Here is a 13,337-nt window from a genome sequence, read left to right on the forward strand (position 1 = left end):
TAGATTCTGACTCAAGGCAACCGTGTGGGACAGAACAGAACTGCCCCTTTGGGTCTCTAGGACTGTCAGTGTTTACAGGAGTGGAAAGACTCATTGTTCTTCCATAGAGCCACTAACCTTTCGGTTAGCATCCCAGAGCGTAATTCTCTGTGGCATCAGAGCTCAGCTCTTAATATAGATGAACAACCTGTAAAAGAAGCATCATGATTTTCCTCCTACAACAATTTCCAGTCTACCTTAGATTAAAAATATATAACTTATATTACAAAAATATAGCCTGAACTGTGTACTTAGCAGTGAACAAGAGACCTAGGCAATGAAAGCCAAGACCAAGGTTAATCTTGGAACTGTCACGGGCCTTTGAGAGACTCAAAGCACATCACATTATAAATATAAAAAATGATCTGTTCTCATAACTCCAGAAATAATTAAACACAGACTAAAAACAAAACTCACTGCCATCGAGTCAATGCCAACTCAAAGTGACCATGTAGGACAGGGCAGAACTGCTACTGTGAGTTTCCAAGACTGCAACTGTTCAGGGGAAGAGAAAGACCCGTCTATCTCCTGTGGAAGGTATGGTGATCTGCAAACTAAGACCTTGCAGATCTCAGCCCAATGCATAAACACTATACCACTGGGGCTCCTAAATATACACATTATCTATAAAGTACCTAAGGTATATATATATATATATATATATATATATATATATATATATATATATATATATATATATATATATATATTTTAAGTATCCAGAAAATAATCTCTGAAATTTTAAATAAAAATTAACATGATATAGATTAGCAGCAATGTTGTCACTAAAATTATGTCAAGTGTGGTACACATTTCTCCAATTACTTCATTTATTTAAAACCATTCGATAAATGAAAAGTATGTATATTACTTGAATACTAACTTACTTTGTTTTCAATTAGATTCGAGGTGTCACTATGCAATTTGAATGATTGGAAACCAATGTTCATGGAAGTTTCAGTCAAGGCATTAAATGGCATATTGAATTGAAAATTTGCTACAAAAATCCTCTTTAAAGTGTTCTCAAAGCTCTCTGAAGACAAAGCAAGTGCATAAACAAATGTGGTAATGAAAGCTGATGGTGTCCATCTATCAAAAGACATAGCATGTGGGGTCTTAAAGGCTTGAAGGTAAACAAGCAGTCATTGAGCTCAGAAGCAACAAAACCCACATGGAAAAAGCACACCATCCTGCGTGACCACGAGGTATCGAAGGGATCAGGTATCAGGAATCAAAGAACAAAAAATCATATCATTGTAAATGAGAAGGAGTGAAAATTGGGGACCCAAAGCCCATCTGTAGACAACTGGAAATCCCCTTGCAGTGGGTCACGGGGAAGAGATGAGCCAGTCAGGGTGCAGTGTAGCAATGATAAAACATACAACCTTCTTCTCATTCTTAAATGCTTCCTACCCCCAACTATCATGATCCCAATTCTACCTTACAAATCTGGCTAGACCAGAGGATGTACACTGGTACAGATAGGAACTGTTAACACAGGGAATCCAGGACAGATGATCCCTTCAGGACCAGTGGTGGGAGTGGCGATACCAGAGGGTGGAGGGAAGATGTGGTGGAAAGGGGGAACCAATTATAAGGATCTACATATAACCTCCTCTCTGGGGGATGGACAATAGGGAAGCGTGTGAAGAGAGACATCGGACAGTGTAAGACATGACAAAATAATAACAATTTTTAAATTATCAAGGGTTCATGAGGGAGGGAGTAGTGGGGTGCTAGGGAAAAAATGAGCTGATACCAAGGGCTTAAGTAGAAAACAAATGTTTTGAGAATGATGAGAGCAACAAAAGTACAAATGTGTTTGACACACAATGGATGTATGTATGGATTGTGATAAGAGTGGTATCAGCCCCCCAATAAAATGATTTTTTTGAAAAAGTGTTCTCAAAGCAAAGATGGACAATTTTGAAGACTCAGGTACATTTGACCCAAGTCTTGGTGCTCTCTGTTGCCTTGAATGCATGTGAGAGTTGGACAACGAATAAGGACGGCTGCAGAATTGATGCATGTGAATTACGGTGTTGATAAAGAATATTTAATGTACCGCTGACTGCCAGAAAAGCAAACAAATATATCTTGGAAGAGGTGCAGCACGAATGCTCCTTAGAAACAAGGATGATAAGAATTCATTCCACATACAAACTGCTTTGGACAAATGATCACCAGGGATATGTTCTGAGAGAGAAGGACACCGTGCTTGTTAAGGGAGAGAATCAGTGAGAACAAATGGCGAGCTTCCATGTGATAGATTGAAAGAGTGGCTTGCAGCGATAGCCTCATCACAGGAAAACATGTGAGGCTGGTGGGACCAGGCAATGTCTGCTTCTGTTGTCCCCAGCATCCTTATGAGGCGGAACTGAGTCGAGGGCGCTTAAGAACACGGATAGCATGAGACTTTACAGGCAACAACAAAAGCCTCAAGCGTGATTCAAATACATAAGAAAAGTGGTGTTTAAGATACCGGAACCATTTCCAGACAACCAGGTAGTGAGCGGTCTATTTTCCCTTTCGTTAGCATGCCATCAATTAACAAGTTAAATAGACAGCGGTGCATTCGATTTTGAAACAATAAGACTTCTAAAACACCCTCATTAAATTTAACACATCGTTTGTATTCAGCTTGGAAAGTGTCAGCTAAGAATGGGAAAACCAAAAATGCATCTGTATCTCACATGTTAAATGCTCTACAACTCAAAACCATTGCCATAGAATCAACCGGAACCGGCAACACTTCAGCATATAGTACACCTGTAGAGCCCCAAGGCAGTCACCTTTGTAGACTCGATGGTCATGCCTTGCCTCTTGGAGTGTGTCCCATCTGCAGCTGAATGCCGAACCATCAGGGATCTTTACACTCAGTCAATAGCTATCAATTTACTAATTCCACCATGTGATGGTGAGAAGGCTAACTCCAAACGGAATAAAAAGGCAGTCACCAAATATTTTAGTTTCATGGAGTTTTTTCCTCTGTTAGAACAGGAAAGGTCAGCCTTAAGGTGACCTTGACCCTTTACAGTCCCCTGGTTTGGTTTTGTTGTCATTCACTTAAAAACAATGTGGGCAATTGCTTCAGGGGTCTATTCACTTTAATTACTTCCATTAACAGGAGGCACTGGAGGAAACAATATGGCATTTAGCAGGAAAAAAAGGAAACGACCATTTTCTGGAGAAATGGTTATTTCCCTCCTGCAAGACCACATCATTTAGGGACGATAGTGTACTTCTCCCAGGTTTAGATTCAAGCCTTCCAGGTTTTGGAAAGTCCAGTCAAACTAGCATCTCATCTACAAATTGTAACTTCCATATTCACACCGGCTACTTTAGGCAGTCATGAAACAAGGGTGGTCAGTACCGGACTCTGGGAAGCCCAGTTTCAGTCGTCAGCTCCACTGGTTTAGCCAAACGCATGCATCACCTTTCAGCTCTGACACCACCGACAGAGAAGACTCTCAAGGAGGAAAAGGAAGGCACTATGAAGGCTTTGGATAAGCCCTAATTTGACCCACTCGAAGGAGAAAACTTTAGCCACCACAACAAAGCCAGCGATGATCATGATTAAATGATGCCTGTCATTTTGTTCCACCCTTGGGAGCTGCTCTCCACCCACTCCCAAATGATGGATGCGTTTCTTACGGTGCACTGGATTTAGATGTAGCCAAGGATGCAGACAGGGAAATCTGTCAAATCACCAGAGCCCGCAAAGCAGTGTTTCAGCTGCTCAGCGTAAAACATTGGGGAGCCCAACACAAACTCATGAATGGCACAAAAGTGAGGTCACCTCCCCAATCCAATACCATATCAGAGAAGGCTCATCATTCACGAAGTTAGTCACAAATGTGAAACCAGGCAGGAACCTTAGAGACCCTGACCTAGAAACCCGTGCCGGGACTCATCAACCAGATAGTTCCCCCCAGAAAACACCGAACTCCACATCTTATCCTTCCTCCTCCTTGAAATCTGGCACAGATTAGAAAGCGATGTTCTGAATTAGCAAAAATTTCTTTATAGATCCAAATTCATAAAGCATCTATTTCCTAACAAACTATCATTAAAAAAATGAACATGAGACCCAATTCTCCCAGCTTGAAAGTAAAAAAAAATTTTTTAATAGTAACAAACACCTCTCCTTAGTGTGTGTGTGTGTTGTTGTTGTTGTTGTTTTTAGAATGACTTTTTAGTGCATAAAATCTGAGCTCTAAAAACTAATTGTCGGCTCGGTAGGCTTTTTTTCTCTCTCAAGACCTTGGAAACAACCACTTTCCAACAACCCTAACAATTCTAGAGATGACTGTTGCCATGCGCAAACACTCTTTCCAAAGCCCCACAGGTAAGAATCCAAGTAGAAAGAGAGAGCTCTTTACTGCAGCGCCTTGGATAAAGAAACAGGAGCAAAAGTAGGTAGCTATGTAACGGGAACAGTGGCAGGAAAAGAGGACTCGCTTCTTTCCCACCATCTTAGAGAAGAAACACTCAGCCATCAATTTCTAAAGTTGCTGGTCCTCAGTCCGTACCTACCCTCCTTTTCGCTAAGTATACTTGGCCTGTAGCTCTTGACTTCCACTGATCAAAGTGGCCCGGGACCGAGAGGAGAAACTGCCCTCATTTGGAAGAGCACACGGGAGAAATGAGCTTTTTGCTTTTGGAAGGTGGGCTCCGGGGGAAGGGATTTTGATCTCTCCATTTGTTTGGACGTCAGACACATTTCAATACCTTTGTGTTTTCTGACAAAATGACACACACACACAATGTTTTTTGTTTAAGGGATTAGTCTGACGGGTTTATCTCCATTTTTGGAAAACCCATCTTTTAAGCACATCAAGAAGGGTTCCACCTTTTTCCCCAATGACAGCAAAAACGCAGCAGCACAGATCTCTCTCTCTCTCTCACACACACACACACACACACACACACACACACACACACACACACACACACACACACTGAACCACGTGACGACCGTTCTGCCCTTGCTTCTCCCTTCAGCTCCATCTGCACTCGCGCTGTGCAGCAGCTATAGCATAAAAATGGCCATTCCCACATGCTTTTGATATTACACTATTTAATCACATGCAGCTGTGGCTTATGAGACTGTTACAAAACACAACTTGAATGTAGTACACTAAGCCAACTGTGGATAAACATCAACTATTTACTCTGAATAAAAGTTCCACGCGAAACAAGTTTTCTTTTAAAGGAAAAGCCTGCTTTTCTGAGAGTCCGATGTGGGAATAATTGCAACTGTGCCCTCTCTCTCTGCCAACAGCAACAACAACAAAAAAATCCAGACTGATAATGTCCAAAGGAATTGTGTAAAATCATATTAGTGCAAAAGTGAAGCTTGCCAGAATTCCTGGAGCCAGAAAGACCTGGAATGAACTTGGATCCACCCTTCTCCTTTTGAGTCCCCGCCGAGAAATCACCCCCACCCCAACACACGAATCGACTATTATTTTATCGGATTCATTTTGAGTTAAAATGCTGTTACTTTTTATGCTTGCACAGTAAGCGAAAGTAAAGGAAAATGTTCCAAATGATGAAGATGAAAGAGATCTATGTTGTTTCCTTTAGGGATGGAATCATTTGTAAAAAAAAAAAAAAAAAAAAGCAAAATCAACAGGGGCTTTTTTTTTTTTTAACATGTCTACTACTTTTAAGGAGGCCCCAAACTCAGTGTTGTTAAAGAATGTTTGCAATGTAAGAAAGATTGCACAATGTGTCTCAAAACTGGGTAGAGCCCACTGAGAATAAAGCTTTGAGGGGGTCAAAACAGAAATACACGAAGAAGAGATGGTGACTCTTGTATCTCTTTTTCTCTGATGTAAAACCAATTAAAGTTCCATATGTTCAAAACTGAGGCAAACAAGATTTATCATAGTTTCATGCTATCATGTTACCCCCCTTAAGCAGGAGAAATATTTTAAGTTGTACCTAAAAATCCCGTTGCTGGAAGATTTTTAGAAAACCAGTCTTGTATGTTTCAGGCTTTCAAAGGAAAACAGAACTTGGGAGTTTTCAAGGCTGTTTTAAAACAGCTGGCAAGTTACCAAATCTGGCTATCAATGCAAATCTGACTCAGGAAGTACTAAGGACATTCGAAACGTAGTCCCTCCCTCTGCAAGATTTTCTACATTTTCCTGTGTGAGAAGTTTGCTCAAGGAGCTGTTTGGTTTCGCTGTTGGATGCTCTGTAAGTTCACATCAGAGTCTCTTTCTTTTTACCTACTCATCAGCCCTGGTGTTTTCAAGTGTTTGCGATGTCTATGGCATGATCAATTGGACTACAGCTAGACTTTTAGAGATGGGTGGCCGTCCAGGCTGCAGATGATTGTAAATTCGGCCTGAAATCAGAGTGCATTTGATAAATTGCATCTTACACCTGACCCCTACTTCACACCAGGCTCCAAGCGCAATCTGAGTCTGACCAGGCGAGAAACACATGTTTGAACCCCTTTTTGCTAGACCTTCTGGGGAATGAGATGGCTGAAGAAAGCAAGGTAGTTAATGCATGTTAAGAGTAATGGGGTTAGAGCTTAAGCACTCGGTTGGTTAGACCAGAGTAAACTGGTCAGGGTGAAAACACGGTGAACTGGTAAGCATATGCCCAGGGAAGAAAGGACAAACTTTCTGAGTGTTGAAGCCAATGTTTCAGCTTTATGAAGATAACTAAAACTTTCCAAATATCACCAACATGAGCAACATCAATTTCTCAAGTGCAGCATGTCAACTCTGAAGGATGTGACCATCTTTTATTCTATCTGACTTTCCTAGTTCAACTAATCTGTATTTCTAAGAATCCCCTTCCCTACGATAAAGAGTCTCAAGTTCTAAAAGAAATTCTCATTGTATCCCATCATGCAATAGTTACAGGTTGTATTGAATAGACTGAAAACAAGTAGTAGAAAAAAATGTAGATTATAGCCCAAGCATCATTAAATATATATTTATATTATTATACTATATATAGAGAGAGAGATAGATAGATTTATCATTAAGTCCTCCTGACATTTGCTGGGTATACTGGGTGGTCTTTCTAATTCAAAGTTACTTTGATATATATTTTTGAATGGTATCATGCCTCTTATTTAAATATTGTGACACATCACTGGACACTTTTATTATACCATAACCAAAAGTAATGTTCCTTCTTGAAAGGACTCGTTGGGAGAGAAATCAATAGGCGGTGTGGGCGAGAAGAGGAGTGAGACTTTTGAGGGGTAACATCTGGGTGAGGGAACACCCTGTAACAACTGTGCTAAAAAGTACGCAGAGCATTTCAAGTGAGGCATCTTTTTGTCTTGTCTTTAAAAAAAATTACATATCTGTATTTTTTCTAATCTGATCATTTATTTCAAGCATTTGGGAAGATACACAAAGAACAGGAGCGTGAATACATCACTTTTTTTTTAACAAAAGAGGTAAGAAATTGGGTCTAAATTATTGAAAAGGGCAAGGGAAGGCATAGAAGTGACACAAGTGTCCCTGAAACTTTTATATCCTTCTGTGGAAAGAGAAAGCCCTTTGACAACATTCTTATTTTCATTGTGTTGTAGTGTAGTGTAGTTTTGAAGATAGCAGCGATATTCAACAATACTCATATTTAAGTAGAAATTTGTCTGGATGAATGCAATGGCAGCCTTTGCAATTCTTTAAAATCCCGTGAACAACTTCTCTTAAAATATAATGTCAGCAAATAGCTCTTGTGGATTGGGGGAAATGAAACAATGCATCTGAGCCTAGAGAACAATTTTAGGTTTAATGTCACCAGAATATGCTTTCTGCTACAAACCGTAGAATTCCATTTTTATCCACTATCTGAATCCTTTATATATTGGCATCATTTTAAATGGCTTGGAAAAGTGGATTATAACTGCAAGCAAGGCTAAAATAACACTGACTTTTATGAATTCCACCCAGCCTTACTAAATAAGTGGAAGCAGCATGTATTTACTTACAAATTTTAATTTTATAAATAAGTGCGTAGGGGTCAAACAGCACAATGTTAAAATACTCTAATTGTTTTCCTGCTATACTGGGGCATTGGAGTACATTGTAGCAATTTTTACATGTTATTGAACCTGTCAAAAAGTCCTCACACTTTAAATATAATTTCACAATAACCCTTCCTCCCATTCTCCCTGTACCCAAACTTCCAAAAAGGGCGCATGTTCACATCTTTCGCTTCCAGGAATGTTTTCGATATCTGCCACTTCAGAGCCGCCATAACAACTTCACCGCACTGCTTTACAACATGATAATCAATAAGAACTACCATGATGGCCCCAATAGCACCTCCTATACACCCTACCACCCGGTATCTGATTACTCGATTATCAGTTTAAGATGCCTAATAGAACTAACTTCTTGAAAAATGTTCCAGAAGTTGATGGCTTTGGCTAGTTTGAAGGTAACAAGGAACAGATGCTGCCTGTCTATACAACACCAAATTATAGAGGACACCCTAATGTGGGTGTGTGTGTTTTGCTCTGCCATGTTTTTCAGGCTCTCCTCTTTCCCTGCACCACACCACTTTATCTCTTTACCGTCAAAATGTACACACTCACATAGAGTTTTCTCCGCCAGTCTAGGTCATCCAAGACCCTAGGTTTTTAATATAATGTGGACAGCATTAATTATTTCCTGCTAGCAAGAGGTTAAAAGAAATCTCATGCAGAAGAGCAAATAATTTCATTCATTTTTTTAATCTAAAGTTTCCTTTCTGAATATGCTCTATAGTAAAAAACAAAACAAAAAACCACCAAGTACCCAAAACGAAAGTGTAATGTTTGAAACATTTGCAAAAAAAAATTTAGGCAAATGAGTCAAAGGGATGGAATGTCTAATATTTTTTATCCCACCTTTGGGGTTATTGTTTTCGTTTCTTTGGTGTGTGGGGGTGGGGATGAGAAATGACGATATATTTCCCGTTTTTTAACTTGTCCTTGCTTCGCCATCTCCTTGAGGAATGGCAGGCAGCCTCTTGACCCAATTCCCCAAAGAGTTAAAACTCAAGGCAGAAGGGCTCCTCTATTTAAGCAACAGTCGCCGCCACCGTACAAACTAAATGCTCACAAAGGAAAAAAGCAATGTGAGTCGACCTTGGAGGGGGCAAGCCAGATCATAGAGCAATTGCAAAAGAAAGAAGGGGGTGTGGGGAGGGGGGAACCCACCAGCAATATAAAACGCAACCGTCTTTAGTATAATACTGAAAGTCTCCTGCCTGATCTGTTTTGCAAATAGGTATTGTTTGATGAGCCAGACTAAATGAGAGAGAACCGGGGCACGGATTACCAGACCCTAATCATATCAACGAGTCCTGGTGACAAGCACGGATGACTCCGGCACGCCTTGTTCACTCTCGGCGTATTTATTAAGAAGACAGGAGAGTCTGGCTAATGTAAATCGAAGTACTATCATCTGTAAAGAAACATAATCCATGGACTCAAGGTAGTAACTCTACCAACAAGACACCGGCGCCCCCTCCCCCTGCCCCCGCCTCCAAATCAAATCTAATTTAATTGACAAATTGGAGCTGTGATTTCACACCGGAGTCTTTCAACTGTAGGATGAAGTTCGGGGTTGGCACTGCCCACTGCTTAGCTATGTGGGCTTGCCTCTGAGCCCCTCACGACCATTTGAGCTCAGACACATAAAGCCTAAAGTGTTTAACCAATTCAAGTCCCATTACCATCAGTTATATTGCCTTCGCTTTTCAAGACCTGGGCCTCCTTGTGGCACGGGTACGGAAAAGGAGTCTCTGAAAGTAAAGCATATCTACAGCAAAGCCCCTCCATTCAATCCCGAGCAGCCGGCTCATCCTAAATACAAATAAAACACACAAGGCAAACAGAGCAGAAAGAAGGCACCCGAACAAACTCCAAGAGGCGTCGGGAAGCTGCCCTCTGTCTGCGCACACCCTGGCACTCTACGCTCGGCGATTAAAAGTTTGAGTCGCCCCCACCTTGCCGTGTCCTATCCAGTGGGGAAAACCCTGGGAGAGCCAGAAACAGAACAGCTCACCAGAAAAGCCCCTGAAACAGCATTCTTGTGCCTGATCATCACTGTTGTGAGCTCCTTTCTAACAGCCCTCCCTATCTGCAAAAGGAATTTCAGGGCATCAGAAAGGTTTATTCTGCCAAGTAACAACAACAAAGGAAGTGGAGTGAAACTATTATCTCCTTTAAAGAGAAAGCCACCATTGGGGTGTGCCGGCTGCGTTCCTCCAGCCTCCTCTACCTCATTAACTCCACTGGTATGCTACTAATTTCAAAGCTGCAGGGAGAGGGGCTGGGGGGGGGAACGGGGGAGGGGGAAGGGGGGGATGAAATAACACTTCACACGCCCGTCTATGACTCCCTTCCCAAGTGCAGACGATAGCACGCTGCCTGCCAGACTGTGCGCCGAGCCATACCTTGGTTTGCAGATAAGGAGGATAGTAGTAAGTGTACTGGGGGTACATTTGTGGCTGATCCAGGCGTTTGCCCATGTAGCTGGAATCTTTATCTCCGAGGCGGGGAACTGGATGACAGGGTATAGTGCCCCAGGTCGAGCTTCCGCTTAAACCACTATTCCTGACAGTGCTGGTGACTGATGAGGCTCCGGAGACTCCCCGTCTTCCACCGCTCGCTAGTTCCAACACAGCAAGAATTTAAAAAAGAAACACCCCCCCCAAAAAAAAGAGGAAGATGAAAGGTGGCGGGTGGGATCTGGAGGAGAAAGGAAACCCCCACGGAGGGACTCCCCAATTCTTCCTGTCTTCTCCCAGCTGCCGGGGTCCACTTGGGAGGAAGCAGTTTCTCTCCAGCCAGGCTGTCTGTAGTGATGTCAATTGCCAGCGTTTGTAAAGGAGAAGGAAAAAAAAAAATCAAAGTCCTTTTAGCACTACTCAGAATCCTTGCAGCCCAGCTTCCAGTCTCCTGTTTCTCTTTCCCCACCTTAAAGCAAAAGGGAGTGGGGGTGGGGGCCGAACAAAAAAGAAAGAAGGGAGAGAAACGGAAAGAAAGAAAAAGAAATGGGAAAAGAAAAAAAAGGGGGGAAAAAAACCAAAAACAACCTTCACAGCTTAGTTGCTGCCGTCTCCCTCCCAGAGTGACATGGTGTTCTTTCATTCACTTCCCCTCCTTCTAGCCGGTGGGTGGAACCGAGCGAGCCTCTCCGGGGAGCGGCGTACGCAGTCCAGAAGGCTGCAGTATTTCCTCCAAGGGGAAAAAAAGAGCTGCTTCCCCGCCTGCTGCAAGCAAAGTTCCGATTCCCCCTGCGGCCTCTCGCCAATAGCAGAGCGGTTCTTGCAGCGCCGCGGCCGCCGCTGGAACTGAACTGGGGAACCCGAACGCAGGCGGTGGATTCTTTCTTCGCCCGCCCTCCACCTACTCCACACAAGAGCCGCCTGCTTGGCTTTCCTCGCCAAGTTCCAAGGTAAGCCACATGGCTAAACAAAACACCGGAGATGGGGAGATGGAAGAGAGGAACAGGCAAGGCAGGGAAGTGTGTGTGTGAGGGGGGGGGGCGGGGGGAAGCGGCGGACGGACAAAGGGGCAGAGGGACTATTCTCGCTGCTTTAAATGGAAAAAGAATGTCCCGAATTCTTTCAAAACCTGTTAGCACACTAAAACCAGACGAACCCAAGACTTGGTTTAGAAACTCACCTTGTAAGTCCTGCAAGACATAAAGGATGCTCACTACATAATAAATATATTTGGGTTCATGCCAGACAACTATGAACAAGCCATGGTAGCATCAGACAGCAAAGATGAACTTAGTATATCAGAAAGAAAAAGCCTTATCATTACATTCATTTTATAAAAAAAAAAACCCAAAACCATAAGTAACCTCCCACCCTCAGGTTTATCACTTCTTTATAAATGAAATCCCCATGTAAATCATTATAATGATCGTCTTAATTCAGGGGTGTTTTAATTGTGTTACAGATATCATCTCAAAGGAAGAAAAAGAACACAAATCATAATTACTTGACTGAGTTTCTCTCTACTCCACCAGTAATAAGTAATATTCTGACATGTCTATCAGCTGCTACATTGTAATACAAATTCTTTGAGCGAAAATATATTTCCTTAAAGGGTCCCTTTTCGAGGCGGGCAAGGCTAAAATTAGACGTGCCAGCTGTGTTTTGCTGGGAGTGTTCACGCATGCCCAAAGCGTGGGCAGACCAATATTGAGCTCCTCTCAAATCGGCGCTGTTCTCACTAGCAGACAGCCGACTTTTCAGATAAAAGGTTCCTGGGCTGAATCCAGCGTCCCAGTCAATAAGAATAGAGATTTCCGGCCCGTTGCGCTCAGGGTGACAGAGCCCTGGCATGATAGTAGATAAACTCTTGGCAAGAACTAAAAGGTCTCCTGCTCACACCCACTAGCCAGAGAAGGTCATGGGCAGCCTACTTCCAATAAGATTACTGCCATGGAAACTTTATGGGGCACTTCTGCTCTGCCAAACAGCATCTCTGTAAGTCACAATCACGTGCTTAGCACGTGGTGGCCATGCTGTGTATATGGTGTCCACCCAGAAACACATCCCACCAGCCCTGGGCCAACTGGCCATGCACGGTGCTTGTGGTATCTCAGAGCTCGTGCCTGCAGTATCTTCTTGGAGAACGACAAGGATTGTGGATCTTTTGACGAGAATAACAATCCAGAGCAAGGAAGGACGGCAAGTGAGAGAGCAGGAGTTAGGCACCTTGCCAGTGTTTTCATTGGAAAAATCAAATCAATTCCAGTGAAGTTTTAAACGCGTTATTCTGAGCCTCAGTCATCCTACCTGTAAAATGGAAATACTGCCAGCGTACCTGACTGAGAGCGATGAAATACTAATTCTGATAGTAAACATTATGCTGATTTAAAATCCTTTGTGACATTCTCTTGCTCAATCAAGTCCTGCTTCCTGGGATAATTTTCTAGACAACTGGGGGACTGGCACTTTCCTCTCCAGTTTCCAACCTTGCACTACACTGTTCGGCACCTGAGCCAGACTCTCTTGGCACTCCCTGCTATGCCCTCTGTCCAGAGTGGTTCCCTCACCCCCTTGGCCCCCTTTTCATGTCAGTGTGGTAACAGCACATATAGCACAGCATTTACATATAGCACAGCATTTACATATAGCACAGCATTTACCCATTCAGTCTTTTTTACAAATGCAATTCAGTGATGACATTATAGGTACAATCGTCAGGGGTATCCAGGGTCAAAATGTTTATCACTAATAAAAGACACTCAGTACTTGCTAAACTTGACTCCCCTTGTCCCACCTTTGGCAATTACTCATAAATG

The 13,337-nt window shown here is 42.5% G+C and overlaps 1 protein-coding gene across 8 annotated transcripts in view; it reads right to left on the minus strand.

Moving 5' to 3' along the window:
• Positions 1-11,535, minus strand: part of RBMS3 (RNA binding motif single stranded interacting protein 3) — an 860,635-nt gene extending 849,100 nt beyond the window's left edge. For 2 of the 8 annotated variants that reach the window (XM_075547121.1, XM_075547113.1), the window contains exon 1: positions 10,468-11,532. In XM_075547121.1, coding sequence (XP_075403236.1) covers positions 10,468-10,542 — 75 coding nt within the window. In that variant the 5' untranslated portion in view covers positions 10,543-11,532. Of the gene's footprint in view, positions 1-10,076; positions 10,176-10,467 lie in introns of those variants that run through there. The other 6 variants (XM_075547117.1, XM_075547119.1, XM_075547116.1 and 3 more) reach the window with 5 other exon arrangements.
• Between the last annotated feature and the right edge of the window lie 1,802 nt (positions 11,536-13,337).

Source organism: Tenrec ecaudatus, chromosome 4, assembly GCF_050624435.1.
Source record: "Tenrec ecaudatus isolate mTenEca1 chromosome 4, mTenEca1.hap1, whole genome shotgun sequence".
Classification (NCBI taxonomy): Eukaryota; Metazoa; Chordata; class Mammalia; order Afrosoricida; family Tenrecidae; genus Tenrec; species Tenrec ecaudatus.